This window comes from Leopardus geoffroyi, chromosome B3 (assembly GCF_018350155.1).
Source record: "Leopardus geoffroyi isolate Oge1 chromosome B3, O.geoffroyi_Oge1_pat1.0, whole genome shotgun sequence".
NCBI classification, from domain to species: domain Eukaryota; kingdom Metazoa; phylum Chordata; class Mammalia; order Carnivora; family Felidae; genus Leopardus; species Leopardus geoffroyi.
The window spans coordinates 55,833,721-55,861,604 of NC_059337.1; the positions used below are offsets into that span (position 1 = coordinate 55,833,721).

The 27,884-nt window shown below is 37.0% G+C and overlaps 2 protein-coding genes across 11 annotated transcripts in view; one reads left to right on the forward strand and one right to left on the reverse strand.

The window, feature by feature from the left end:
* Positions 1-1,140: 1,140 nt before the first annotated feature.
* Positions 1,141-27,717, reverse strand: CTXN2 (cortexin 2). 6 transcript variants are annotated; one of them, XM_045449825.1, is made up of 4 exons: positions 27,626-27,717; positions 10,398-10,511; positions 8,732-8,829; positions 1,141-1,942 (listed from the first exon to the last, which is right to left on the reverse strand). In XM_045449825.1, exon 4 carries the CDS (start codon positions 1,883-1,885, stop codon positions 1,640-1,642), a length of 246 nt encoding a protein of 81 aa, XP_045305781.1. In that variant the 5' UTR covers positions 1,886-1,942; positions 8,732-8,829; positions 10,398-10,511; positions 27,626-27,717; the 3' UTR covers positions 1,141-1,639. The 6 variants fall into 6 exon arrangements, with proteins under 6 accessions (XP_045305781.1, XP_045305783.1, XP_045305784.1 ...); XM_045449827.1 differs by lacking the exon at positions 27,626-27,717 and adding an exon at positions 2,561-2,647 and having other exon boundaries at positions 10,398-10,609; XM_045449828.1 differs by lacking the exon at positions 27,626-27,717 and having other exon boundaries at positions 8,732-8,766; positions 10,398-10,609.
* The window catches only part of MYEF2 (myelin expression factor 2), a 39,568-nt gene continuing 39,240 nt past the window's right edge, over positions 27,557-27,884 (forward strand). The window contains exon 1 of one of the 5 annotated variants that reach the window (XM_045449822.1): positions 27,557-27,869. In XM_045449822.1, coding sequence (XP_045305778.1) covers positions 27,709-27,869 — 161 coding nt within the window. In that variant the 5' untranslated portion in view covers positions 27,557-27,708. The remainder of the gene's footprint in view (positions 27,870-27,884) is intronic. The other 4 variants (XM_045449821.1, XM_045449820.1, XM_045449819.1 and 1 more) reach the window with 4 other exon arrangements.

Below are 27,884 nucleotides of genomic sequence, written 5' to 3' on the forward strand. Positions count from 1 at the left end.
TGCTATGGATAAAGACACTTTTGGTTAAAAGAATTTCTGTTTAGTGGGATTGCAAATAATACTATGGTGGAATTGATGAGATATGAAAAGCTTGTGAGTGTTGAAATTTCAGAAATAATGCTCATACTTCATAAATTTTCTTGTGTTTTAGGTTTTAGGGTCTTCTTTTTGAAATAAAAATCTGACTTTGTTATGTTCTAGTCACCAAAATGCAGGGTCTTGTTGGATGTCTTCCCTGGGAGACAAAAGGTGCATCTTATACTTAGCTACATATCTTAGCAAGTACTTTAAAAACCTGGTTCACAAAGGAGGTGCTTAGTGTCCTGGTATATACAACTTTCAGTGTGTCCAGCTGACTTGGCTCAGTGAGGTGTTCTTGGACCAAACTAATAACTGACTACAAGGTGTCCCAGACCGACACTCCTATACCTACTGGGGCTCAAAGAGCCTCCTTGAGGTGTGGGCTTGGTCCAGAAGATCAACAGCCAACACAGAAGTGTTCTAAATCTATTAGGAGACGGAAAGTATCAGGGAATCATATCTGACACAACTGGTTTTGGTGTGATCTGAGCAGTAACCATAGTTCTAAGATATATAGAAATCTTGAGGATAGTGTCTGGGAGCACAGCATGATGTTTACAAATAATGACTCTGACATTAGACTGCCCATATTCAATTCCTAACACAACCACTCTCTAGCTTGATGACCCTGGGAAGTTATGTAATCTCTCTCAGCTTCAGTTCCTCATCTGTTACACTGAGACAATAAAATTGAAATAGTAGTGTTGAACTCAAAGGATTCATAAGGGGATCAAATCACATAGTAAATGGAAAGCACCCAACTTGGTGCAAACTCTTAGTAAATATTAGTCATTCTTTTTTCTGTGTGTTTGGCAGTTCTGTGTTCTCAACTGACACAAATAGTTTTGTATTTATTTATCTCCTACTATATTCCTCAATTTGATAACCATAAAGAGTCAAAATTTTGTAGCTGTTAAGAATTTTATAATAATATCCTATCTTTTCATTTATCAAATGAAGAGAATGAAGGTTAAGGAATAATTTACACTAAGCCATTGCTTCTTTAGGTTTGAGAATCCTTATTAGTATTACCAATGAGGATAATAAATGATTGCAAGGTATGTTTCAACAATGTTTTATGGTTTTCATATTGCTTTCACATTCATCTTACATCACTTGGTCCTCTCAACATTCCTGCAAGATATGCAGGATAGATTTCTTTATCCTTGTTTTTGTAGATATGGAAAGGTTCCTCTTAGACATCTTTATAGGTCATAAAGCTTCTTGGCTGAGTCAACATTAGAATTCAAACCACAGAATTGAGACTCCTAAACTGAAAAAATTTTCATAACATCCTAAATCCTCATTCATCTCAGATCTCTGGGTTTCCCGATACGTTCACAGAGTTCATAGGGCACTAGAATTGAAAGGGACATTAAAAATCCTCTGGTTAGCTTCCTCACTGAAGTCCATAGAGATTAGATGACTTGGCCAACCATACATGTTTATTGAATTTAGTGGATGAAGTGAGCCTCTTCCAGCATGCTCGAGGAGATTACAGTTGTATCTTCCATGGGTCCCAGTGGCATAACTCCAAAAAACCATAAAGGTGGAACTCTCACGCAAGTGCATATTCAAATGTCCCTTTATCAAATTCTTCAACTTCATCTTCCCATGTAGAGGAAGGCATGCTACTGTACGGGTCTAACAGGATTTTGAAGCATCTAATAATAAGAAGTCCTAAAAAGATACACAAAATCCCAACAAAAGCAAAGCCAGTTTTTTGTTCCAGAGTCAACGAAAAAGCTGATACTTCATTGACGCTCATCTTAGCTGAGGAGTTGCCACAGTAGGTACTACTCATTATTCACTGTCACATCATTATGGCTCTTCAGAATTCCTGCTGGAGTCACCTGTTGGCCTAAATACAAAATAGAACTCAGTTTAGTGTTATTCATATACGGTATTGAGCAGGTAATTGTTTTATAAAATCTGGCAGTTTTCAAACCCTCTTGACTTAACTCACAAAAGATGTGTGAAAACATCATCAGATATGGATCAGCATCAAATTAGCATTGGAGATGCTATTTCTATTGTAGTAATTACTGAATTGCCTCGGCGGGCAAATGAAACTGTACCTACATGCACTAAATATAAAATCAGATATGAAAGTGAATATTCAAATAATGAACCCTAGAAGTTTGGATTCATTGTGAGATGGTTAAGTCACTACTTCTTTGAACTGAATTGTCATCTAATTTTTACTTCATTTTTGCATGTGTAGATAACACCATAAATAATCATAGTGTGTAAGCTGGTCAAGCTCTCTAAGGTCCATGTTCTAAGGTCTGTCTCCAGTGCCACTTTGTCTGATACAGATTCTGATCCTTTTAAATAGGTATAAAGTCTCTCTTTTCATTCCCTTAGCTTTTAGATGTATGCACTTGTGTTTTCTTCCCCACTACCACTCCGTATGCTAGATGTTAATTTCTTAAAGAGGTAAATTGTGTTTTTAAAATTATTTTAATAAGAGCAGTACCCAACAGAGCATCCTGTAAGTAGCAGGCAACAGTAGCTGTGGATCATTAGCCATTGCCCCGCCATCCCCATTAGCTTTCAGAACACCCTAAATGGACATAAAATCCAAGTTAAACAGCATGTTTTCTATAAACATTCAGCTTCACAATGAGCTCTCCAGTTCTTTTCCCAGCCAGAATCTTACTCCTAAGCTTGTACTCTACTGAGATTTTAAAACTACAGCAAAATTGTTCAGAAAGTGTATGTTAGGGGCGCCTAGGTGGCTTGGTCGGTTAAGCGTCCGACTTTGGCTCAGGTCATGATCTCATGATCCGTGAGTTCAAGCTCCACGTCAGGCTCTGTGCTGACAGCTCACAGCCTGGAGCCTGTTTCAGATTCTGTGTCTCCCTCTCTCTCTGCCCCTCTCCTGTTCATGCTCTGTCTCTCTCTGTCTCAAAAATAAATAAACGTTAAAAAAAAATTTAGAAAATAAAGTGTATGTTGGATTGAAGCAAAACAGATTTTCCCACTTGATGTGTTAATTAAGTTAATTAATTAATTAAAATTAAGATGAGTTCATTAGATCAAAGTTTACTAACACACAGCCACCCTTCTTGAAAGGACTGTCATTAAATAGCTTATCACCTAAAAACTGAGAATAATAGATTGCTAGTGTTTGCACTTTTATTGTTGCTTTTTCTAATAATTTTTAAGAATTATTTATTAAAATGACCGACCCTTCAGATTTTTTTTGTATTCAATTTTCAGAAAACCACTGAGACAGAATAGGGATGGGAGGTAAGGAATAAAGAAAGGTAATTAAAAAGAACAAAACTTGTAGCTTTCAAAGTTATTCACCAATGAATAAACCAGTTAATATTTAATGATATTCTTTTTATTATGGGTTGGATTACAAAACAGCTTTATCTTTGTCTTCAAATCTTAAGTGTCAGGAATATTTAATACATTCTGGGGTATGCTGTTATTTGACTTTTTTAATAAAAGGAAAAATACTGTTTTCAACTTCTCTGTTAAACTTCTTTCCATCAAATCATTTTTTTCTGCCCTAATACATATTGGTATAGACTATACTTTGGTTCTTTTCTTAATTTAGCATCACTTAAGTGGCTCAGAGTGATTTCTCTGATCAACCTCTTGTAAGTACTCTTTATCTTGTAGAAGACATGAGACTGGACTGAATATCTAATGACCTTGGGACTTAGCTAGAACTTTTTTCTGATGAAATTTCTACTTTTATTGCTTTTGTCAGTTAAAGGTCTTTTGCTGAGATCCATACATCCTCTGGTTCATTTGTTTAACAAGTGGAGAAACTGAAAAGCAGTATGTTTATACATGGAGATGCTGAACCAAATATTTGTCATGTAACAGACTGATTCAGCCAAGTAACTAGTCTGAATTCTTTCTTCACTAGAACCATGACCTTGCTAGGCTATATCATTTGATAATTTCAGAGAGCATGTGTATAAGAGGAAGCAATAAACCTGGTTTACTGATGGACACTGTGGTACGTACGACAGGCTCCCTTCCATGAAGGATTTATGCCCAGCAGCTGGGAGTGTTGCCACCAGATGGTCTTTGGCTGTAGCCCCTTTCGAGGAGAGCTGCCTCATCCAAGGTCACTTCAATTCCTAAGGCAGACCATTTTTTAAATATTTTTTTAAAATATTTTTATTTTATTTTTGAGAGAGAGAAAAAGAAAGAGAGAGAAAGAGATAGAACATGAGTGGGGGAGGGGCAGAGAGAGAGAGGGAGGTACAGAATCAGAAGCAGGCTCCAAGTCTGTCAGCATAGAGCCTGATGCAGGGCTCAAACCCACGAACTGTCAGCTCATGACCTGAGCTGAAGTCGGAGGCTTAACCGACTGAGCCACCCAGGAACCCCAACTGATAAGGCAGACCGTTTTAAATGTCTGATTAATGTGAGAGCAAAAGACCTGATCATCTTGACACAAGGGAGTGCAACTCTAAAAAACCATTCTAGCTCTAGAGTTGTTCATGGAGTAAACCAAGACCGTCACTGGTTCCACGTCACAGCTCGACTTGTGCCGATTCCTGCCTACTTTCTCACTCTTCCACAGGTGTTGAGCCCAAGGGCACTACTTAACAAACATCCTCACACTAAACTCTCAGAGTCTGGTTTCTGAGGACCAAATGTAACAATCGGTGGTACAGAAGTGAAAACATCTGGGCAGTTTTCATAATCTGCACTTTTTTTTACCGAGTTCATTTTGCCATTATGAAGAAACAGCCTAAACTATGTATAATTATGATATTAGTTAACTTCACATGTTTTTAAAAATCATAATGTAGAAAGAGACACAGGGTCATAGCTGATCATTAGAAGAGTTAAGTCAGTTGGCTCTTAATGATTAATCCACTAGACTCTGTTATTCTTATTAAAACCTATCGACTAAAAAATAAATAAATAAATAAATAAATAAATAAAACCTATTGACTGACCAAACAAACAAAAAAAAAAGGCATTTACTAGTTGTAGCAATAAAACACTCAATTCATTTGTCAATATTAAATTAAAACACAGTATCTTCCTAGTTAGAGATATAAAATTATACTTTTTATCACAATCATCTAATATACGAGATAATGCTTTGTTCTGAGAGTCTCAAACAATCTGTGAATTGAGCTACTTTACTTTTTAAAGGAAAAACTCCTACTTCTCAAGTACTGGTTAGAGTTCCCAGCATATCATAGATACCCAATAAATATTTTAATTGAATCAAAGTAAATTTATTGAAAAATATAATTTTTTAAGAATAAAGCTCTGGGTCCTAAGAATCTAAATGTTGAATATCCAGAAAACACATTAAAAACATTTAACATTTAAATGTCAAAATGAAATGAATAAAACAAACTTTTATTTGATTTCAAAAAAAATTGGCCTCAAAGATAAGTATCAAAATTCAGCAGCTCATTCAGAGTTCAGTGTTTCTGTTTGTTTTTATCAGGTTGATTAATAAGAACATTCCTGGAAAGATTCACATGATTTGTACTCAAAGTGATTCTAGCCTGTAAGGGAGAGGATACATGCACAAACAGGAAAAAAAACGGTATAGGCTTCTACAAAGACAATAAAAGGAAAGGAGGAGCAAACTTGTATTTAACATACACTGTATACCAAACACTGCTTTACATATGTTATTCTATTTAATCCCCATAATAATCATACAGGGTTAGTAGTATTATCTTCAACATATTGATGAAAAAAGAGATTCAAAAATCAACAAATTTAGAGGAAATAGATATTTCACCCATTTAAGGATCAGGAAAGTTTTTCTTGTAAAACATTGTATTTGAGATGAGTCTTGAAAAAAGACAGAAGATTTAGATAATGCAAGGAAGGAAACAGCATGACAATGAATATGAAGGCAGAAAAGTGCTGAATTTATCCAGAGGAGCAGTTTGTTCAGAGTAATTTGATACAAGCAAAGAGGAGTATGGGAAACAAAACATTGAAAAGGTAGGTTGAGCCAAAACGTGAAATCTCCTGACTGTCAGGCTAAGAGTTTGCAATTTTTTTTTTAAGTTTTATTTATTTTTGAGACAGAGAGAGACAGAGCATGAACGGGGGAGGGGCAGAGAGAAAGGGAGACACAGAATTGGAAGCAGGCTCCAGGCTCTGAGCCATCAGCCCAGAGCCCGACGCAAGCCTCGAACTCAGGGACCGCGAGATCGTGACCTGAGCCGAAGTCGGCCACCCAACCGACTGAGCCACCCAGGCGCCCCGTAAGAGTTTGCAATTTATTTGCCTAAGGGCTGACTGGCTTGGTGATGAGACAAAATAAACATAGATTTCAGGAGGGACATCATAGGAAATAAATGTTCCAGGTGAGAAGTAATGAGGTCTTGGACTACAGGGTAGATGAGTGGGAGAGGAAATGGGTTCAAAAGATGTTTATAAAGATATCAGGGATAGTTTTGGCAAATAATGGAAGGTAGCGGGCCATGGAGAGAGGTATCAAAGATGACTCCACTCTTTTAAGCCTGAACAAGTGTAAAGGCAATGTTTTCATCAACCAAAATAAAGAAAATACAAGCAAAGTGTAAATTTAGTAAACAAAAGGTTTAGTTCTGGTCTTAGTGAATTTGTGGTGTTTACATCTGGCACATAATAGACATCAATCAACAGGCAGGTTTTTTTTTTCTTTTTTAAGTTTATTGATTTATTTTGAGACAGAGAGAGACAGCATGTGCACACTCGTGGGGGAGGGGCAGAGAGAGGGAGGGGGGAGAGAGAGAGAGAGAGAGAGAGAGAGAGAGAGAGAGAGAATCCCAAGCAGGCTCTGCACTGTCAGCGCAGATCCACACAAGGGCTCTATCTCAAGAACCCATGAGATCATGACCTGAGCTGAAATCAAAAGTCCAACGCTTAACTGACTGAGCCACCCAGGCACCCCTCAATAAACAGTTTTAAATAAATTAATCCAGCTCATTTTGTCCCGCATAAAATCACTGGTGGGGAAAACATCTTAAGGATATTATTGCCAAATAGAGTTTGTGGGGAAGAATGCCTCCAGGACACAATTTAATACATAGAAGCATTTACAGATCAAAACTTAAGAGAAGGAAAGAATTGCTGAGTTTTTCAGGAAAGGGGAGACCAAGGAAGATGACAGGTGTATTCTAATATTTGAAGAGTTATCCTGGAGGAAGCCAGATCTACTTGTTCTGGATGGATCCAGAAAGCAATTTTGATGTCATCCCATTAAGGTTCTATTTGCAGTTACCAAAAAGGATTGAAAATGAAAGAAGCCTAGCAATGAGCCTCAAAGAATCCCTCTCTTACAAGAAGAAAACAGGATCTGCTAGTAGAGTTGTGTAAGGAATGATCAGAGTTCTAAGTGAATTTGCAGTAGGAAGTTCACTTGGAACAAAGGAAGCTAGAGTTTCTGAAGGTGCTGGTAAACAGTGTTGAATTCTTCAGTGGTGATGGAAACAAGTGATGAAAAACAGGACCCTGGGTTTGGCATTTAGACTTTTTTCACCGCTTTTAAAGCTTCAGTTGAATGTCCAGGGGGGACAATAATTGAAGAGGGTTTTGGAGTGATGGGTAATGAATAAATGAAGCCCAATGCTAAAAGAAACTTGACAAAAAGGAAGTTTTACTTCCTTTACTTCAACAAAAATTTAAGTGCATAAGTTTAGATCATTAAACTACTTATTTCCAATAATAAGGACAGGATTATATATTCAGCTGTTAAAAGTAGAGCCAAGTAAATACACTTGGGGTTCAAAGAACTAGGAAATTTCCATTTTTTTTTTAATTTTTTTTTCAACGTTTATTTATTTTTGGGACAGAGAGAGACAGAGCATGAACGGGGGAGGGGCAGAGAGAGAGGGAGACACAGAATCGGAAACAGGCTCCAGGCTCTGAGCCATCAGCCCAGAGCCTGACACGGGGCTCGAACTCACGGACTGCGAGATCGTGACCTGGCCGAAGTCGGACGCTTAACTGACTGCGCCACCCAGGCGCCCCGGAAATTTCCATTTTTAACCAAAAATTGGGTGACAAAGAAAAGAAATTTTATTAAGATCTTAAAAGGAAGAACTTTGACTTTTATATTCATTTGAAAATTCTGCCTTATGCTAAAGATGAAAACCAAATACAAGTCAAGAAAAACAACTAAAAGGATAATATTTAAAGCTTGAAAAAAAAACCTGGCCATTGCTGTAGGCTGTGGACAGACAAGCAAATTAGTAAAAAGTTAAGCAATTGCCTAACAATGTGTTCAGCAAATAGATGCTCTTAGTAATTTAAGCCATATGTGTAGCAACTGAAATACCAGTATTTGTAGGCCTAAATTTTTCAAACATTTGCCCAAACTTTCCATTTTACTTGCTCTGTGAAATGAATAACTTATACTTTCAACAGCAGGTAGAAAATTTTTGAGAATATACTGCTAAGGGCAATGAACTTTGTACCTTTCTATTGATATACAGCATAATTAGATTAAAAAGTATTGTTAGTGACAAAATATTGTTAAAAATAAATAGAAGTCTCCAGTTACAACACTGATTTCTTCATAATTAATAAGATATCCAAAATTACTCAACAATGTGGATAAAAGATACATTTTACTTTCTCTAGTCCATGAAAGAGATGGAAATGCAAAACAAATCCGTATGCTCTGTAAAACAGACATTTTAATGCCTACCTCAGAGGGAAAACATCATCTTAATATCTTGTTTACTGGGAAATAGAAAAATGAGAGACATTCAGACCATGAGGTTACAAAACCATGATAAATAAGCCCTGTTGAGAAAAAAGAAATGAATTTTCAAAAAAAGAGTAGATGTAGAATTATGTGATTAGAGTCATTTTAAACATCCTACACCATAAAATATGGGTTAAAAGATCAACATTTAGGTCCTTTAGAAATGAGCAATTGAGTTGAAGGTACATCATTTCCTTCATGGCAATTATCAGGAGCTGGGATTTCTAAGTCCTGATGAGTCATAGGATTGGGCTAACAGTATACCGGTATACCAAAAGGCCAAAATCTCATTCAATGGTTTTGTAGTTAGTAACCAGTAAACAAAGTCTATCTTTGATCAGTCATACAAATGATACCATTGTGAGTAGTCAAGCAAATAGTATTTTTATACCTAATGTAATATAGCCCTTCATACATGTAAATGTTGTGTTACTTTTTTCTCCTATGAATAAGATTACTGATTAGAAAGATATAATTTCACTTTTTAGAAACATATAGTATGCATACAACAATGTGCAACTACAGAAACCAATATTGAAGAGTATATGCCCGTTAAAAAAAGAACCTCTAGCATTTTAATCAACAGGTTTTTTCCTTTGGTTTATTTATCTATTAATGATAGTCTAAACAGTTTATCTGAAATAACAACTATTATATTGGAATATGGTGTTCTTGGTGAAAAGTATTTTGATGTTAGTTATCAGATATAGTAATCTTTAATGCTCATAGTATGGATATTCATGATTTCATGGAATGAGAACTATAAGAAATATCAGGCTTAAAAAATAATGAATCCTCCCATACGCACATAGACACATCCCCCACTCTACATCAAGGTTATTAAATCCTATTCAAAGTAAACAGGGAAAAAGAAACATTGTTCAGTCTGCTTCTGCACAGAGCTAGTTAATCATTAGGAATGGAATGTGTTGGAATTAAAGGAAAACCTTAAATTACAAACCCAGATGTCTTCATCATGATCAAGTGCAAACATTTCAGGCCTTCCCAGAAATCCAAAACCTCAGGATCTGCCAGAATTGCACCCTCCCTCCCCCACCAACCTTTCAGATTTCAACCTTAAGAGAACTTCCCTCTTAAGAGAATCTTCACATAGCTCCCCAAGGACTCTGACATTCTATCTTTTCAACACACTGGAAATCTGGTCTGAAAATTTTCAAAATGTCTTACTAGAGAAATGTAGACTGTCATTATCATTCTGCCTTGTTTGTCTCCAGTTCTCTTTGGACATGTTAAACTAAAGAAGCATAGCATCAGCAAGCTAACTGCACACACACATTTTTTTAAATTTATTTTTTCTTTTTGGCAGCAGCACCAGCACCAGCAGAAATATCAGGGCTCTATCCTCCTTTAGAATTTGAACTGATCAGACCTGCAGGTCATTCTTGAGCCCCCCTACCCCCCGCCCCTACCCCCACCTCACCACCCCCCCCCCCACCCCCGCCCTCCCCAGCCTCCTTTCCCACTCCTTAGCTTCATAAATACAAGAGAATGAGGACATGCTTCTCATCTGAACCTGCACTGGAACCCTGTCAGTTAATGCGGAGGGTAGGGGGAGAAAGTTACTTCGCAGGCAGTGATGTCTCACCTTCCATGCTTGTTGCCATGGAGATGAAATCCAGCCAGTAGACTTAAGTGTTGGCAGGTTTGTCTGTGTTCGTTGATCGGTTCGGTAACAATTTAAAAGGCGTGTCCTGGGAACCTGCGTGGAGTCACAGTACCGTGGTTAGCGCTCTCCTGGCCTACGTGTGTAAATATCTGTATCTGTCGGTGAGAGATAGAGGACGTGGGCGCTCGTGAAGTACGTGTGCGCGCGCGTGTATTTGCAGGAAAATGTGCCTGATTTATTCGTTGTGGCAGAGTGTAAACATTGGCGCGCGCGCGCGTATATGTGAAGGCATCTGACCGTGTGTGTTTGTGAGACCGAGAAGAGTTGGGAAATGAGAAGGGGGAAGGGAATCGGCCACCGCAGCAGCAACAGGCTCTATCTATTCTCAGTTTTGCTAAAAAGAAAAAAAAAAATAGGTGCTCATTTTCACTCATATCACACTGCAGGTTAGCAATCGGAGTTCATCGCCAATTTAATTAATTTATTGTTACAATCCTTGTTTTCCTCTCTTCTGCAGCAGCATCTCTACCGCGGGCATTTTGTTGTGCTCGTTGACCGCAGTCTCAGTGAAGGAATAGACGCTAAATTCTTCTTTCTTCTCATCCGATTAGAGAAAGACGAAAATGAAAGTGTATTGGTTTAAGTGGGGACTGCATGCGTCATTTGGAGTTGTTTTCTCCTACTCTTCACCTTTTCTTTTCTACGCAAACCCAACCGGATCCTTCCCCCCAAGCTCCCAACCTAGCTCGCCGCCCCACCCCCGCATTTTAAGGCAGGAGTCTAGGCGCTGTCCGTAGTGCTGAAAAATTGCGTTGTAAGACCTACCTAGTAGATAGAACACACCAAGAGAGGAATGCTCCATAAAAGCCCATATGTAGTTGCAAGGCACATTTTCTAAAGTGTTAAATACATAGAATCTAAACTTAAACCTCAATGAAAGCAAAGCCAAACAAAAACAAAAGAAAAACAACAACAAGAAAACCTTTCCCCTCATCCTAACTTAGGGGTGTTGTCCTACTCAGTTATAAGGCTCCAATTCTATTCATGTTTGGATACTATATCCAGAACCTTCAAGTTACAAACACCTGTAGATTCTCTAAAAACTTGATTATTGACCTTGGAAATTATTAAATTGTCAGCTATTGGGGAAAATGTAGTTGCAGAATTGGGTCACTGTTTGTGTAGAAAAATGCTGAAAACACATCATGTAAAGGTGTGTTAGAATTCAATAATAAAGTGAAGACAAGGTAATGGTCATTCAGAATATTTATGTATTCAGGAAATTTCATGGTCTTATAAAAAATTCTCAATGTATAACTTGTAGTTCATATAAGACTATACTCAAAAATTTTTATTCTTTTTTATTTAAAACCATTAAACACCCCATAATATAGGTGAACTAACTGCCCACCAATAGACTACAAAAGTTATTCCAGTAACATGTTCCTAACCAAGGTTTTAACTGGCTTTTTTAAAAAGCTTGCTAAGGTCCACATCTTATTTTGGTACTATGCCAGAGCAGTGCTTCTTGAAATTTAGTATGAGTATGAATCATCTCAAGATCTTGCTAAAATGCAGGTTTTCACTCAGCAAGTGTGAGTTTGGGTCTCAGATTCTGCATTTCTAACAAGATCCCAGGTGATGCCAGAGGTTGCTAGTTCAGGAACCACGCTTCAAGTAGCAAGGTTCTAGAAAGATTGTATTATGGCAATGCAATCACTCATAGAGTATGGGAAAGGAGGTCATTTTCTTCCTTCTATTGTTCTATGTATGTTTCTAGACTGCTGTAAGAATATTCTATTCACATAAGTTCAGAGGTTAACCATTTTGTTTGTACAATATTAACAACTATAACAAACTTTATAAATTTAATCATTTGATCTTGATTTGGCATTGTCCGGACACATACCACTGTTTATTTCACTCTATATTTTTACAGTATAACCTGCAATCACCCATTCTTTTTGTAATACAAGCTCATGGAAAGAAACTAAATTATATGATTTTACTGCTTATGTATAGGCCTCAGTCCAAGGATTTGTTGTCATGATTTTATGCTCATGATACTGATTTTACAAATCTGAATGTTACATATCTAATTCTTACCCAGTTTAAAAAGTGGGATAGGGCCATTGTTTCATTGATCATTTGAGTAAATGCTGATCTGTTGTGTCCCTGACATGACACATGTATACTTAGATTTTGAAGATTCCTCTGGATGGTTTTCTTGTTTTTTAAAAAATCCATTTATACATCAGTTGATACAGTGCTTTTAGTTAATTCTTTTGAATTGACACCAAAGGAAAGTTTTTACTATATATTAGGTTTCTAGGTATGTGTTAGTGCATGATCTTGATCTTTTTCAAGCTATATGAATGGTGATGATGTTCTGGAAACTCTGCAAATGACTCATTCAGGAAAGCATAATGAATTAAAAATCCATTATGTTCCACTTTCTTTTCTAGATGCTAGGATACAAAGACTGATGATCTTTGGTCTCTGACCTTGATGAAATACATTGCAAGACAACATGGCAAGTTCTACCAAGTTTTATAGAAGCACAGAGATTAATGATATATATTTTATTCTCTACTGCCAAAGAAGTGATGAAGAATAGCAAAATAGATAAAACCCAGAACATCTGCATTTCAGGTCCTTGCAGCATTGGCCTGCTGCTCAATTTTTATTTTAAAAAATTGTTGGGGCGCCTGGGTGGCGCAGTTGGTTAAGCGTCCGACTTCAGCCAGGTCACGATCTCACGGTCCGTGAGTTCGAGCCCCGCGTCAGGCTCTGGGCTGATGGCTCAGAGCCTGGAGCCTGTTTCCGATTCTGTGTCTCCCTCTCTCTCTGCCCCTCCCCCGTTCATGCTCTGTCTCTCTCTGTCCCAAAAATAAATAAACGTTGAAAAAAAAATTTAAAAAATTGTTGAAAGATATGAAACACATGAATACTTTTCTAATGTGCACATGGTTAATCCATACTTCTGGATAGTCTAGGATTTATTTCAGAGAAATCCAAATTATTAGAAAGATAAATATGTGGGTGGCATTTTTTAGACCTCTCCCAAGCAGAATTGCCTTTACTATGCTTTGACATTACATTTTCAGCTTATATGCAAATATTCTGTATAAAACAGTCTTCAGTTTATATGCCCTGTTCTAAGTGTACTATAGGGTTGCTAATAAAGACTTGGACTTGCCCAACGTATCACTTGCTATTCTATATATAAGTTCTCCCTAAAAACATTTCTATTAATGCCAATCTCATGACTTGAACTTTCATACTTCTCCTCTTCACTTAAACCATCCCAAGGTAAGTGTTATGTTCTCCTCTTATACACAATGTACATCGTGTAAGTGATTCCATTTGCCTTTTCTTTTAGTTACAAGGGATGTCAAAGTCAAATTAACAACTAAAAATTAGTACCTGTGTAAAATATTAAGGCTTTTATATTTGTGTTCTTTCTCTATTGCCTTGACTACTGCAATTTTGTTTTCTCAGGTATTGGTATGTTATTTTCTTTTAATTGCTTGTTGTAATGTGTGTCCGCATATAAATGTCCTCACAAAATCAGAAATGAAGTAAAGAAATTAAAAATAAGCAAATAAATACATTTATTTTTCTATTTTTTGGCTCAAAATCCTAACTACCTTTTGGGTATATATGGCTATTCTATAAATTTGTTGTTTTTTAAAATAATTTTTTAATGCTTTTTTTGAGAGAGAGAGACAGAGTGTGAGTGGGGGAGGGGCAGAGAGAGAGACGGAGACACAGAATCTGAAGCAGGGTCCAGGCTCGGAGCTGTCGGCACAGAACCCAACCCTTGGCCTAAACCCACGAACCATAAGATCATGACTGCAGCCGAAGTCAGACACCTAACCGACTGAGTCACACAGGCACTCCTAAACTTGTTTCTGATAAGATGCTAAACTATAGAAAAAACAATCATGTAGTTAGCTATGAAGATAGAATATAATTTATTATGACTCAATAATAAAGGTTAAGCTAGCAGAAGAAATTTTCAATTTATGGAACTACATATCAGCTTTATTTCAAAATACTTTGTTTCTCTGTTTCTTCTTTTATATTGTACATAGTGTCCTTTATATTACTAGGACTTTTTTTTATGTCAGAGAGTGGAAGTGTTGATTATCTAACTTGTTCAGAAACAGGGTAACTATAGAAATTTAAAGAACATGACAGCCCCACTCTGATGAATATACTTTTGAATGAGGGTCACAAAGGAGGTAAAAGCAAGAATTTCTTTAACAAGCCAGCTCAGGATTCTTCTCAGAGGAAATTTTGCTTGCTGTGAATTCTTGCTACCCTGGCTCTAGTTGTCTTCTTGCTCTCAAATTATCTATGGTGGGATCATCTCTCAAACTTATTAGGCCAACATGTCACCCTCAGCTTTTCATGGAAATCAATGTCATACCTGACTGGTTTGATTATTTTTTCTAAACTAAAATGTCTTAATGTAGCTGGGTCTTTTTATTCAAAATATTGCTATTTACTCAAATATTCGATACTACAACTTTCAAATGCAGAACTCTAAAAAATGTATTAAAGACAAATACAAATTATTTTTGTTATAGACATTAAAATATTAACCCAAATGCTATTTCACTTAAGATGGTATTTGATAATTCGTTTTATCAAAAAGTCATCTGTTTATCTTTAAGAAATACATTCCTACTTGGGTGCCTGGGTGGCCCAGTCGTTTAAGCCTCTGATTTTGGCTCAGGTCATGATCTAGCACTCTGTGAGTTTGAGCCCTGCATCGGGGTCTGTACTGACAGCTCAGGGCCTGGAGCCTGCTTCGGATTCTGTGTCTACTTTTCTCTCTACCCTTCCCCCACTCGCGCTCTGTCTCTCAAAAATAAATAAATAAACCTTAAAAATGTTTTTAAAAAGAAATACATTCCTAACTATCCTGAGTGTCATTTTTAGCTACCTATGCTTTTGTTCTGTATGAGTGGTTTTAATTTTTTTAGAGGGTTAAGATTGATTGAAATTACAATAAGAAATATATGCCCTCTACCTAAAAATACATATAAGCAGATAATTCTGCTCAAAACCCAGAGCATTCACAGGCCCTTGGAAGTCCATTTCTATAATCCTGATGTAATCCAAAGAACAAGTTAAAAATTTCAGCTATAAATGAATGGTTCATCGTCTTGTTCTAACTTTTGCAACTAGGTATTGACTGGCTTAAAGTGCTGTGTTTTTTTTTTAACCACTCTATTAGTTTTCTATTTTCTTTTCTTAGAGTTCTTCCTCTAGGTCATTTTACCATCTGACTCTGGAGAGTACCAATGCTGAATATGCTGAAATAGGATTAGAGAGTACAGTAAGTAATAGGACGATTAGATTTGATTAGAAAATGACTATGGGATTTTTGTCAACAGTGAAGAAATTATCTAAAGTGAGTGGACTCATGAGAGAATTGAGCACGATGACACTTCAGTGTAGATAATGATCTGATGTTGGTCTGTTTGATGAGTACCATTGAAAATGAGATGTTATGTTTTGCTGGTAAAATTTTCTGCAAAGAAAAAATGCACTAAATGTTTCAGTTCAGAGTGATCTATTTAAATGAAGTTTCATTTAATTGGCTTTAATTTACAGCCCATAAGCCTTAAATTGTTTCATTTAAAGTGTACTTCAAGCCCTCTACTATATTTACTCTTGAAGCTAATGAGTATGATAGGATACCTTGGGCACAATCTCCACAAATATGGGAGCCATAACTATGGTATAATATATTTAATTGGTTTAAGTTATTTTACTGGGTTAAAGAAACAAAGAATCAAAGGCAGTTTATTTTGCTGCATTTTATATTTCTCTAATATGAACCAATTAATACATAACTGGCAAGTAAGTGTGTCAATAGAATATGGAAATCAATCAGTTTATACACAGTTTTCCTTGATACATTTGGGTTTGACTACCAAGTGAAAGCAATTTAACTCAAAGTCCACACTAACAACTGAATGCAGTAAACTGTGGAGGAAAGCAGTCCTATACACATGCCCATTCACCTCTTCATCCTCTTGGCTCAATTTAGCCACATGCTCTGTCTTGAAATTGCATATTAACAGTTCTTCCTGGTCTTTGTGCACTTGTCCCTGTTTTCATAATTCAACTTGCCTTATATTTTTCTACACCATTTGTTGAAGAGACTGTCTTTTTTTCTGTTGGATTTTCTTTTCTGCTTTGTTGAAGATTAGTTGACCATATAGTTGTGGGTCCATTTCTGGGCTTTCTATTCTGTTCCATTGATTTATGTGTCTGTTTTTGTGTCAGTACCAAACTGTCTTGATGGCTACAGCTTTATAATATAGCTTGAAGTCTGGAATCATGATGGCTTCAGCTTTTCTTTTATTTTTCAAGATTGTTTTGGCTATTTGGGGTCTTTTATGGTTCCATACAAATTTTAGGATTATTTGTTGTAGCTCTGTGAAAAATGCTGGTAGTTTTTTGATAGGGATTGCATTGAATGTGTAGATTGTTTGGGTCAGTATAGACATTTTAACAATGTTTGTTCTTCCAATCCATGAGTATGGAATTTTTTTTCCATTTCTTTGTGTCCTCCTCAACTTCTTTTGTAAGTATTCTATGTTCTCAGAGTGCAGACATTTTACCCCTTTGGTTAGGTTTATTCCCAGTTATCTTATGTTTTTTGGTGCAATTGTAAATGGCATAGATTCCTTGATTTATTTTTCTGCTTCTTTCATTATTGGTGTATAGAAATGCAACAGATTTCTGTACTTTGACTTTATATCCTGTGACTTTGCTAAATTCATAAGTTGTAGCAATTTTTTGGTGGAGTCTTTTGAGCTTTCTACATAGAGTATCATGTCATCTGCAAATGGTGAAAGTTTGACTTCTTCCTTACCAATTTGGATGCCTTTTATTTCTTTTGTTGTCTGATAGCTGAGGCTAAGACTTCCTGTACTGTGTTAAATAGTAATGGTAAGAGTGGACGTCACTGTCTTGTTCCTGACTATAGAGGAAAAGGTCTCAGTTTTTCCCCATTGAGGATGATATTAGCTGTGGGTCTTCATATATGGACTTTAGGATGTCGAGGTATGTTCCATCTATCCCTACTTGGTTGAGGGTTTTTATCAAGAATGGATGCTGTATTTTGCCAAATACTTTTTCTGCATCTACTGAGAGGATCATATGGCTCTTATCCTTTCCTTTATTAATGTCGTGAATCAATTAATTAATTAATTAATGTTGATTGATTTTCAAATATTGAACCACCCCTGAAGCCCAGGAATAAATCCCACTTGATTGTGGTGAATAATTCTTTTTATATGCTGTTGGATTCAATTTGCTAGTATCATGTAGAGAATTTTTGTATCCATGTTCACCAGGGAGACTGACCTGTAATTCTCCTTTTTAGTGAGGTCTTTTTCTTATTTTGGAACCAAGGTTATGCTGGCCTCACTGAAGGAGGTTGGAAGTTTTCCTTTCATTTCTGTGTTTTGGAACAGTTTGAGAGGAATAGGTATTAACTCTTCTTTAATTTTCTGGTAGAATTCCCCTGGGAAGCCATCTGGCCCTGGACTTTTGTTTGTTGGGAAATTTTTGCTTACTGATTCAATTTTTTTTGCTGGTTATGGGTCTGTTCAAATTTTCTATTTCCTCTTATTTCAATTTTGTATGTATTTATATGTTTGTAGGAATTTGTCAATTTCTTCCAGATTTCCCAGTTTACTGGCAAATAATTTTTCATAATATTCTCTTATAATTATTTGTATTTCTGCAGCGTTGGCTGTGATTTTTCCTCTTTCATTTGTGATTTTATTTATTTGGGTCCTTTTTCTTTTCTTTTCAATAAGTTTGGCTGGGGGTTTATCATGTTTATTTTTTTTATTATTTTAATGTTTATTTATTTTTGAGAGAGAGAGAGAGAGAGAGAGAGAGAGAGAGAGGAGGAGAGTGATAGAGGCAGAGTAGGGAAGGGGCAGAGAGAGAGCGAGACACAGGATCTGAAGCAGCCTCCAGGCTCTAAGCTGTCAGCACAGAGCCCGATGCAGGACCTGAGTCCAAGAACTGTGAGATCATGACCTGAGCAGAAGTGGATGCTTAACTGACTGAGCCAATCAGGTGTCCCAGTTTATCATTTTTATTAATTCTCTCAAAGAACCAGTTCTTAGTTTCATTGGTATGTTCTACTGTTTTTTGTTTCCATATTGTTTATTTCTGCTCTAATCTTTATTATTTCCCTTGTGCTGGCTTTAGGCTTTCTCTGCTGTTTATTTTCTAACTCCTTTATTGTAAGGTTAGGTTGTATATTTGAGAATTTTCTGGCTTCTTGAGGTAAACCTGTATGCAATGTATATTTTTAACTTGTATTTTTAACTGTGCTAGTATTTTCATTAGTTTTGTAAATGTTTTTGTGGTGCTCTGGTTGTGAAGTTGCATGGGTTTTACACTGTTTCCCATTCCTCCACCCCCAGCCTTGAATGACTTTTTTTTCTCCTGAATATTATCAGTTATCTTTTTCTTTGAGCGGGCTTTATTTTGTAAAGCAGTTTTAGGATTACAGAAAAACTGACCAGAAAAATACCATATACCTCCTTCCCCCCTTGCCCCACCGTTTTATCTATTATTACCATATTGCATTAGTGTGGTGCATTTGTTATAATTGGTGAACCAATATTGATACATTATTATTAACTAAAGTTCATAATTTACATTAGAGTTCATCTTTGTGTTGTTCAGTTCTGTGGGATTTGACAAATGGTTATTGTCATGTATCCATCATTACAGTATTGTAACAGAATAGTTTTACTTCTCTAAATATCTGGTGCCAGACTTACATACTTCCCCCCTTCCACCCACCTGCATCATGAACCCTTGGAAACCATTGATCTTTTCCTGTTTCTATAGTTTTGTCTTTTCCAGAATTGTATGTATGGAGTCATATACACTCGTTTCTTTTTCAGACTAGCTTTTTGCACTTAGCAATATGCATTTAAGCTTCCCCCATGACTTTTCATAGCTTGATAGCTCATTTCTTTTTATTGCTTAATAACATTCCATTGCATGGATAGACCAAAGTTTAGCCATTAGCTTTTTTTTTAACGTTAACTTATTTTTGAGAGAGAAAGAGACAGGGTGTGAGTGGGGGAGGGGCAGAGAGAGGGAGACACAGAATCTGAAGCAGGCTCCAGGCTCTGAGCTGTCAGCACAGAGCCTAACGTGGGGCTAGAACTCATGGACAGTGAGATCATGACCTGAGATGCTTAACTGACTGAGCCACCCAGGTGCCCCTAGCCATTAACTTATTGAAGAACGTCTTTGTTTCTTTCAACTTTTGGAAACTCTGAATAAAGATGCTATAAATGTTCATGTGCAGATTTTTGTGTGAACATAAATTTTCAACTTATTTTGGTTAATAACTAAGAGTGCTATTGTTGGGTTGAATGATAAGACTATTTTTAGCTTTCTTACTGTCCTTCAAAGTGACTAAACCGTGTTGCATTCCCACTGGCAGTGAATGAGAGTTCTTGTTGCTTCACGTTCTTCATCAGCATTTGGTACTTGTCAATGTTTTGGATTTTAGCCATTTTAATAGCTATGTCATGGTATCTCAATGTTTTAATTTGAATTCTCTAATGACATAAGATACTGAACATCTTATGCTTATTTTCCATCTTTGTATTTTCTTTGGTGAGGTGTCTTTTCAGAACTTTTTTCACTTTTTAATGGGGTGGTTTGTTTTCTTATCATTGATATTTGTATATTTTGGACAGATGTCCTTTATAAGATATATGTTTTGCATAGATTTTGTCCCAGTCTGTCTTTTCACTTTTTTTTTTTTTAATGTTTATTTATTTTGAGAGAAAGAAACAGAGCACGAGCAGGGTAGGGGCAGAGAGAGAAACAGACACAGAATCCGAAGCAGGCTCCATGCTCTGAGCTGTCAGCACAGAGCCCGATGCGGGGCCAAACTCATGAACGGTGAGATCATGACCTGAGCCAAAGCTGGAAACGTAACCGACTGAGCCACCCAGGCGCCTCTGTCTTTTCACTTTTTAAAGTGACCAGTTATTTTCAGGGGATAATTTTGTAGAACAAGAGTTGTGTTGTTCCTCTCCCTCCCACCCCCCTGCCAAAAATGTGTGCATTGTTGAAGAAGTAACACTTGAACACTAGATATCAGATTTCTAAAACTAAGCTAGCCAAATAAAACTTACACTTCTCATATTCCAAGCAAAACTAAACTGAATGAGTGTTTGGTAAGATACAAAGTCACTTTAGGCAACTACAGAAGATAATTAGAAAGGTTCACATAAGGGCTTTATATTTCAATACTACCTAAAAGTCAGTAAAATTGAAGTTAGTGACTCTTGGATAAAAGAATACTTGAAAGTAGGAAGATTTTAAGGAAAAAATATAAACCTGATATTTTGAGAACTGATTAGTTTTAGTAACTTTTACATAAAACCTCTGCATACATATTAGTTCTTATTTTACTGCTCTTAGATGAGTCTAAACCAATAAACAGCTGGGACTAATAAGGTCTGATTTTTCAAATGCATTTTTGACACAGGTTTCCAGAAATATTAGGAGTCTAGATGTAGAAATCTAGGTTGAGGTAAATGAACACCTATATAAACCTATATTTCCTCAATGACTTCGGCACTGTCAGAACGTTTACCTTGACAGTTGTATTACCATGCAATTTCTTTAATAATCTGAAGGATAGCTCAAAGAACTCACAACTGAGATTTGTTGATGAAGTCAAAAGGATAACATCAATATAAGTAAGTATTTTTACATATTTAACCTTATTTAGAGATATAGACATTCCTAAATGTAACAGATACAATGAGTGAATGGATGAATGGACAAATGCTTATAGTAAGTTTACTCTTTTTGCCAAAACGCTTAGACATTGTGCCAAATATTATCTGTTGATACTCAGCACCGTCCTCACCCTTCTATATTCCTCCTGTATGTGATATTTCTCAGAATCTGTTGCCAGCAGTATTCTAACCAAATTCTACCAATAAGAGGCACTGGTGTAAAATTTAAGAGGATTTTTTGAGTCCTAGCAATAGCTCCTAGACCTTTGTTCCCCCAGCCCTAATTATTATGTAAACCTCTAAATCTTTGGGCATGCAATCCTACATGAGATACCTACAGTGCTTGGCTGAATATTGGCTAATGTTTTTAACATGTTTAAACAGTTTGCGAGGGGAAATACCATGATGTGAAGTCACTCCAGCCTACCATTCTGCAATATACTATGAAAAAATGTAACACATTTGTACACTACTGAATAACCATTGCTTCCAATGAACTAGACTCAATAAGCAGCCATCAGGAATGGTGTGTCCCTTGTTTTAAAAGGTTGCAAGGGTAGGATTTGTGGATTTTGTTTGGTGTCATGAAACTGGGGTAACACAAATCCAATGGCATCACCTAAGTCAAAGGAAGTTATTTTTCTCCCCAAATAAGAAATGTAGGTGTAGGCAGTCTGGGGGTTTTACAATGGCTCAGTAAGGTCATCTGTGTTTCAGTTCCTTGTTTTCTGATCTGACATCCTTAGCTGTGGCTTTTGTCCTTATTCCTGTTCCATCATGGTTTCCAAAGGGATACTCCACCCTGTAGCTTCACAGGACAGAAAGAAGGCAAAGAACTTATTAAGAAAGACACTCTAGGAAGGCCTAGGTGGCTCAGTCAGTTAAGCGTCCAACTTTAGCTCAGGTCATGATCTCACAGTTTGTGGGTTCGAGCCCCGCATCGGGCTCTGTGCTGTCAGTTCACAGCCTGGAGCCTGTTTCATATGCTGTGTCTCCCTCTCTCTCTGCCCCTCCCCTGTTCACACTCTGTCTCTGCCTCAAAAATAAATACTAAAAAAAAAAAAAAAAAAAAAAAAGGAAGACACTCTAGAATCCCTAGTGTATTTCTCTTTACAACTTCTTAGATAGAGCTGTGTCCTTTGGCCACTCCCAGTATGCTAGCTGGGCACACTGCTACTCTACACAACATTGTGGTTCTGTCAGCAAGGAACAAAAAGGGAGAATGAATATCATAGAGGAAACTTGCAGTGTTCTAAACCATTTGGCAAAGGAGTAAACAAAAGCCAATGTAAATGATGTCTTCAGAACAACAACAACAACAACAAAAAAAAAAAAAAAACCAAAAACACTTTAAAAGTAGTGTTATGTTACCATAGCATAGAAAAAACTATTAAAGCAACTCAGTCATTTCAGTAAAAATAATGATCATTAGTATTAAGTTCAGCTGTATGTAATAGACTGCCTAGCAGCAATTTAATCAGGATAGAAATTTATTTCCTCCTTCTGGAAAGAAACTTGGAGTAATAATGTGAGGGTTGTTACTGTGGCTTTCTAATAATGAGCTGATCAGTCTATTAGTCTATTTTTCTGTTCCACCATCCTCAACACTTAGTTTCCAATCACAAGGTCACTTCATGGTCAAACATGGTTGCTGTTGCTACAGACATCATTTCTTCATTTCAAGCCAGCAGAAGAAGAATGCAAGGGAGGACAAAAGAGCATTCTTCCAGTTAAGTTAGTTCTTTCTAAGGAAACTCCTATTTTGTCCTCACATTTCTGCTTATATTGTACTGGCCAGAACACAGTCACCTGGCCAGCCAGAGCTGCAAGTGAGGCTAGGAAATAGTAACTTTCAGCAATTTTCAAAGTCACCTTAGATTCTATTATTAAACAAGAAGAGGAATATGGATTGTGTTAGTTATTATCTCATTTATAGGATTATCTTCAAATATGCAGGACAGTGTGTGGATTGAATTTTATTTTTCATCATTCTAAGAAATCTATTTTCTCTTCCAAACATTGTAATTGAAAATTGAGAATAGCAGTCCTACAAAAGGTAGTTATTTAAATGAAAAACAATATGTGCTATAAAATAATCATTTTCATTAACACTCTTTAGATTAGGACTAAGTCTAAAATGATTAAAAATATTACCACAGAATACCCATTTCTTTGGACAAAGGAAGCCCATTTCATGGAGTTATTTAAGAAGAGGAGCAACTATGCCTATAGGAAGGGAAGCAGGGTAGAGACATTAGATTGGCTCTTCTGATCCACCTTTTAATGGAGTTACTGGGGTGAGATTGAGGAAAAGGCAGGGTTATTTAAGTTAAGAAATTAGTGAATAAAAATTGAGACAAGTAAATGTCTAGGAATTATAGGAGTCTTTAGTCTTCAAAGAAAAAAATCTCCAAATATTGTTTATAAAAATTAAAATTAGGGGCGCCTGGGTGGCTCAGTCGGTTAAGCGTCTGACTTCAACTCAGGTCACAATCTCGCAGTCCTGAGTTCGAGCCCCGCGTCGGGCTCTGGGCTGATGGCTCAGAGCCTGGACCCTGCTTCGGATTCTGTATCTCCCTCTCTCTCTGCCCACCCCCCCCAACCCTGTTCATGCTCTGTCTCTCTCTGTCTCAAAACTAAACGTTAAAAAAAATTTTTTAAAAAATAAATAAAAATTAAAATTAAATCTGTTATTGGGTGATGACCCCGGCTTTGTAAAAGTTGAAAAATGAAACAGTTATCTAAGGAATTCAAGCAAAACCCATTGTATTATCTGAGTTATTTGAATAATTGAGGCGAAAGTGGGTTTTCTGCCTGGATTATTCACATAATTGCCTTAATTCTAAGATTCATTTGGTGGGTAGAGACCTTTCCTCAGGATGTATTTTTAGAATGCTAAATGTGAAAAATTAGACTCCTAAATTAAGCAAAGCAATAGAAGGAGGGACTGACAGAGGGGGGAGAGAGAGAGAGAGAGAGAGAGAGAATAGTAGGTCATTGTCAGAATAAATCTATACTTTTTTCCCATACTTTTTCTAATGACAATAACTGACATCCACTTTTTTTTTTATCATAGAATTAACTTACATGATGGAAAAGGGAACTATATATGGATCTCAGATATAACCCATAGTATTTTTTAAAGTCATAGATTCCTTTTGGAGTTTCAGTTCTCTAAAGTTTGGAAAATTAGTGGCTCTAAATCCAGCCATTTAATTTTACAAAGCCAAGTAAACTGACTTAACAATCATACTGTACTTTCTGGTTGACTTCATATTGTTGTTGGTCTTTGCCTTCAATTCTTAAAGACAAATTAAAAGGATGATCATATCCAAGTTGCCACTCCATTCTCTTCTTTGGTAGCAGAACACGGGGCAGTGAGCCAAACTGAGAAATTATTTGCCAGCCTCCCCTATAGCTGAGTGTGTCATATTACTAAATTTTGACCTATAAGTCAAAATGTTGTTTGAGATTCTGGATGCCTCTTTACTGGACTGCTTCTGGCTTCTACTGAGGACAGGTGCCTAGATCTCCAGTAGCTATCTTGGGCCATAGAAAGACATTAAGAATAGAAGCCACACACTAGGTTGGTGAAAGATTTAGAAGAAACCTGAGCCCATGATGACTATACCTGCTCTAGGGTGCCTACTTTTGCACTATTTTTACTTAATAAAGTAGAAACTTTTATTTTGTTTAAGACACTATTATTTTTAATCTCTGTTACTAGCAGGTGAACACAATTCCTATATGACATTAAAGTATTGGTTGAAAGTATTTTAGAATTCTAGGGTTAAATTTCCAGGTATGTATAATGGTCTCTTTAAATCTCCTCTCTCTCTCTCTCTTTCTCTCTCTCTCTCTGTCTCTCTCTGTCTCTCTCTCTGTCTCTCTCACACATACACACTCCAGTTTGTAAGAAAGAAAACTAAGTAGTTATAGGAAGTTGTACCAGTAATTCATTTTGTGCAATTATAAATGATAGCATTGGCAGTGGGAATTTTGAGAAGATAAAAACTAAACATTACTAAAGAATTTCTCAGCATGTGTACATAAACTTCAAAAAAAAAATAGTGGAAGGAAGGAAAATACAGAAATATATTGTAGCAATAGAATGTTAATAACTTTTTTTTCACCGATTTAGCTAAGGTAAGTATAATATTTATAGCAAGAGAGGAAGAAAACATCTATAGAGCAGTCCAATGGAGTAGTATCAATAATTTTCTCTTTAGAAGCTGCCCCAATTCTCTCCATCTTTTAAGACCCAGCTCTTCTATGAAATGCTCAGCAATCCTCCTATAGGAATAACCTTTGCCCTTGTTCCATTTATTAGGACCAGGACTAAGTTACAGTGAGGGAAGCGTTTTTCTTAGGCATGGCACAACATTTTAAGAGGTGCCAAAAAGCTCAGTAATCAATAAAAATATTTTAATGAAATATTTTAATTAGCACACTACAGCATGCAGTCCAGTCTTTTGTTTTATAAATAAAATTTTAATTATGCTTCACATTTATCTCAATTATAGCACTCAAATAGTGCTTTTTATGAATGTTGCCTCCCAACAGTACCATACTCATTTTCATATTCCTCATGTGCCTACTACTCTGTGTTAAGCATGAAGGTCTCTTAAAAAATATTAAATTGAATCTATTGAAAGATTTTGCAAGAAAATACTGTATTAGGGGCAGCAGGATTAAATTTTCATCATTAAATTCAACTATAGCAAAAGAATAACAGAGGATAATGGATGTTTTGAAAGTGCTTATAATTCAGTTCTATGGGAAAATCACCTGACTTCTCTTTGACTAAAACCCTGCTCAGCCTGGAGAGATAGGGAATTATAATACTACTTTATATTCATATAGCACTTTGCCCTACATAAAGTGCTTTCTTTTAATTTTCACCTTAATCCTGTAAAGTAGGTATTATCGTCCTTATTTATTACGGAAAGATTGAGAAGTTAAGTGACTTGCCCAAGGAGTTATAGGCAGAAAGTGGCAGAACTGAGGTCCTAACCCAGGTTTTCTGTGTCAAAATCCAATGCCTCTCTGCTATTCCAAATGCTAAGTTTGGGGATTGACCAAGGAGAAATAATTCATGCAGTAACTACAACAGCGTGTGTTGTGTTTGTTAAACGATGTCAGTAGCACCCTAAACAGCAGTATTTTACCAAGTGTGCTCCTCAGGAGTAAAACTGTTATGATTTTTATGTGTGTACGTTTGATGAAGTAGCTCAACTCTTCTGGTATAGGAGCATATGTTCCAAGGTATTTTTTGGTTGAGGGCAGAAACTTGCATAATTAAAATGTCAAAGAACAGGGGGGAGGGGGGATGAGGAAATTATGTATTACTTGAGTATTAGTTTCTAGCTACCACTTTACCACTAATGTGTATGTGATATTCTGCAAAGCATGTAAACCATACAGGCTTGCTTCTTTACGAAAAGAAACATTTGGGAAGGTCTTTCAGCTGAAAAAGGTTATTTCAATGTGAAATACTATTACAGTATTCAAGAGTTAGGAATTAAGTTTAATGGGTTACTTTTTTATATTTAGGGGGAAAAATCTAGGACTATATTTTAAAACGCCATACAGTAATTAAATTTGAGAGCCTATAACTGCTTCAAATATAATTTTCACCAACATAAACACAACTCCAAACCAAAATGTCCATGATCAGCCAATCTAGTAGAAGCTTTCTTCTGAAAAAAACAAAACAAAAACTATAGATTCTCCTCAGGGGTTGCTATCCAGAGAATTAAAAAACTTGTCTTCTTTTTATATGCCGATAGCTGAATTCCACAGGAAATCCTTTCTTAAAAACGACCAGAATTCAAAGAAATTCAAAGGTATTCATTTTGGTGAATTGCAACCTGTCATTAATAACTATTTATTGAATGTCCACGGGGTGCCTAGGCATTTAAGTGGCAAGTGATTTATTTGCATTATTCAAAGGATTTCTAAGGCGAGTCTGAAGATTTGCAGACGTCTTTAAAGATGCAAAGTGGTGTGTGCTTCTCTCATTTAAACTGCCCCTACAAGGAATGAACTGAATAGTCTGGGTTTCAGAGCTCTAGGGATTTCCAGCACTCAGATCCGACTTTTGTAAGCGAAGACCCCATTGGGTGCCAATCGATAGGCGGGCTGGTGGTCAGAACACAGCCCCACCAGGGGCTTCTGGACAAGTTAGGCCCTCCCTGATCTGAAGCAGGGCTGACTGCGGCAATGGCGGCCCTGACCCGCCACCCCATCCCTCCCCCCTACCCCTCCACTCCCACCCCCCACACGCGGCTCACACCCTCTCCCAGTCTCCCAGCCTCGACCGGTTCTCGCGAGATCCGGGCAACTGAGCGCTCGGGGCCTTTTCAAATCGGGATCCGTTACCGCTTTCCCGGCCGCCGCCATTGTAGGGCTCGGAGCCCCTCAGCGCAGGCGGCCGTGGCGTAGGCGGAGGCAGCGGCAGCGGGATGGCGGACGCCGACAAGCCCGAGGTGCTCGGGGCCGCTGGCGACGACAGTCCGCATCAGCAGCCAGTGGAGCAGCCGGGCGAGCCGCGGCGAGAACCGCACCCGCCGGAGCCAGAGAAGCAGCCGCCGCAGCACAGCAGCAGCTCCAATGGCGTTAAAATGTATTGTCTTTTCCT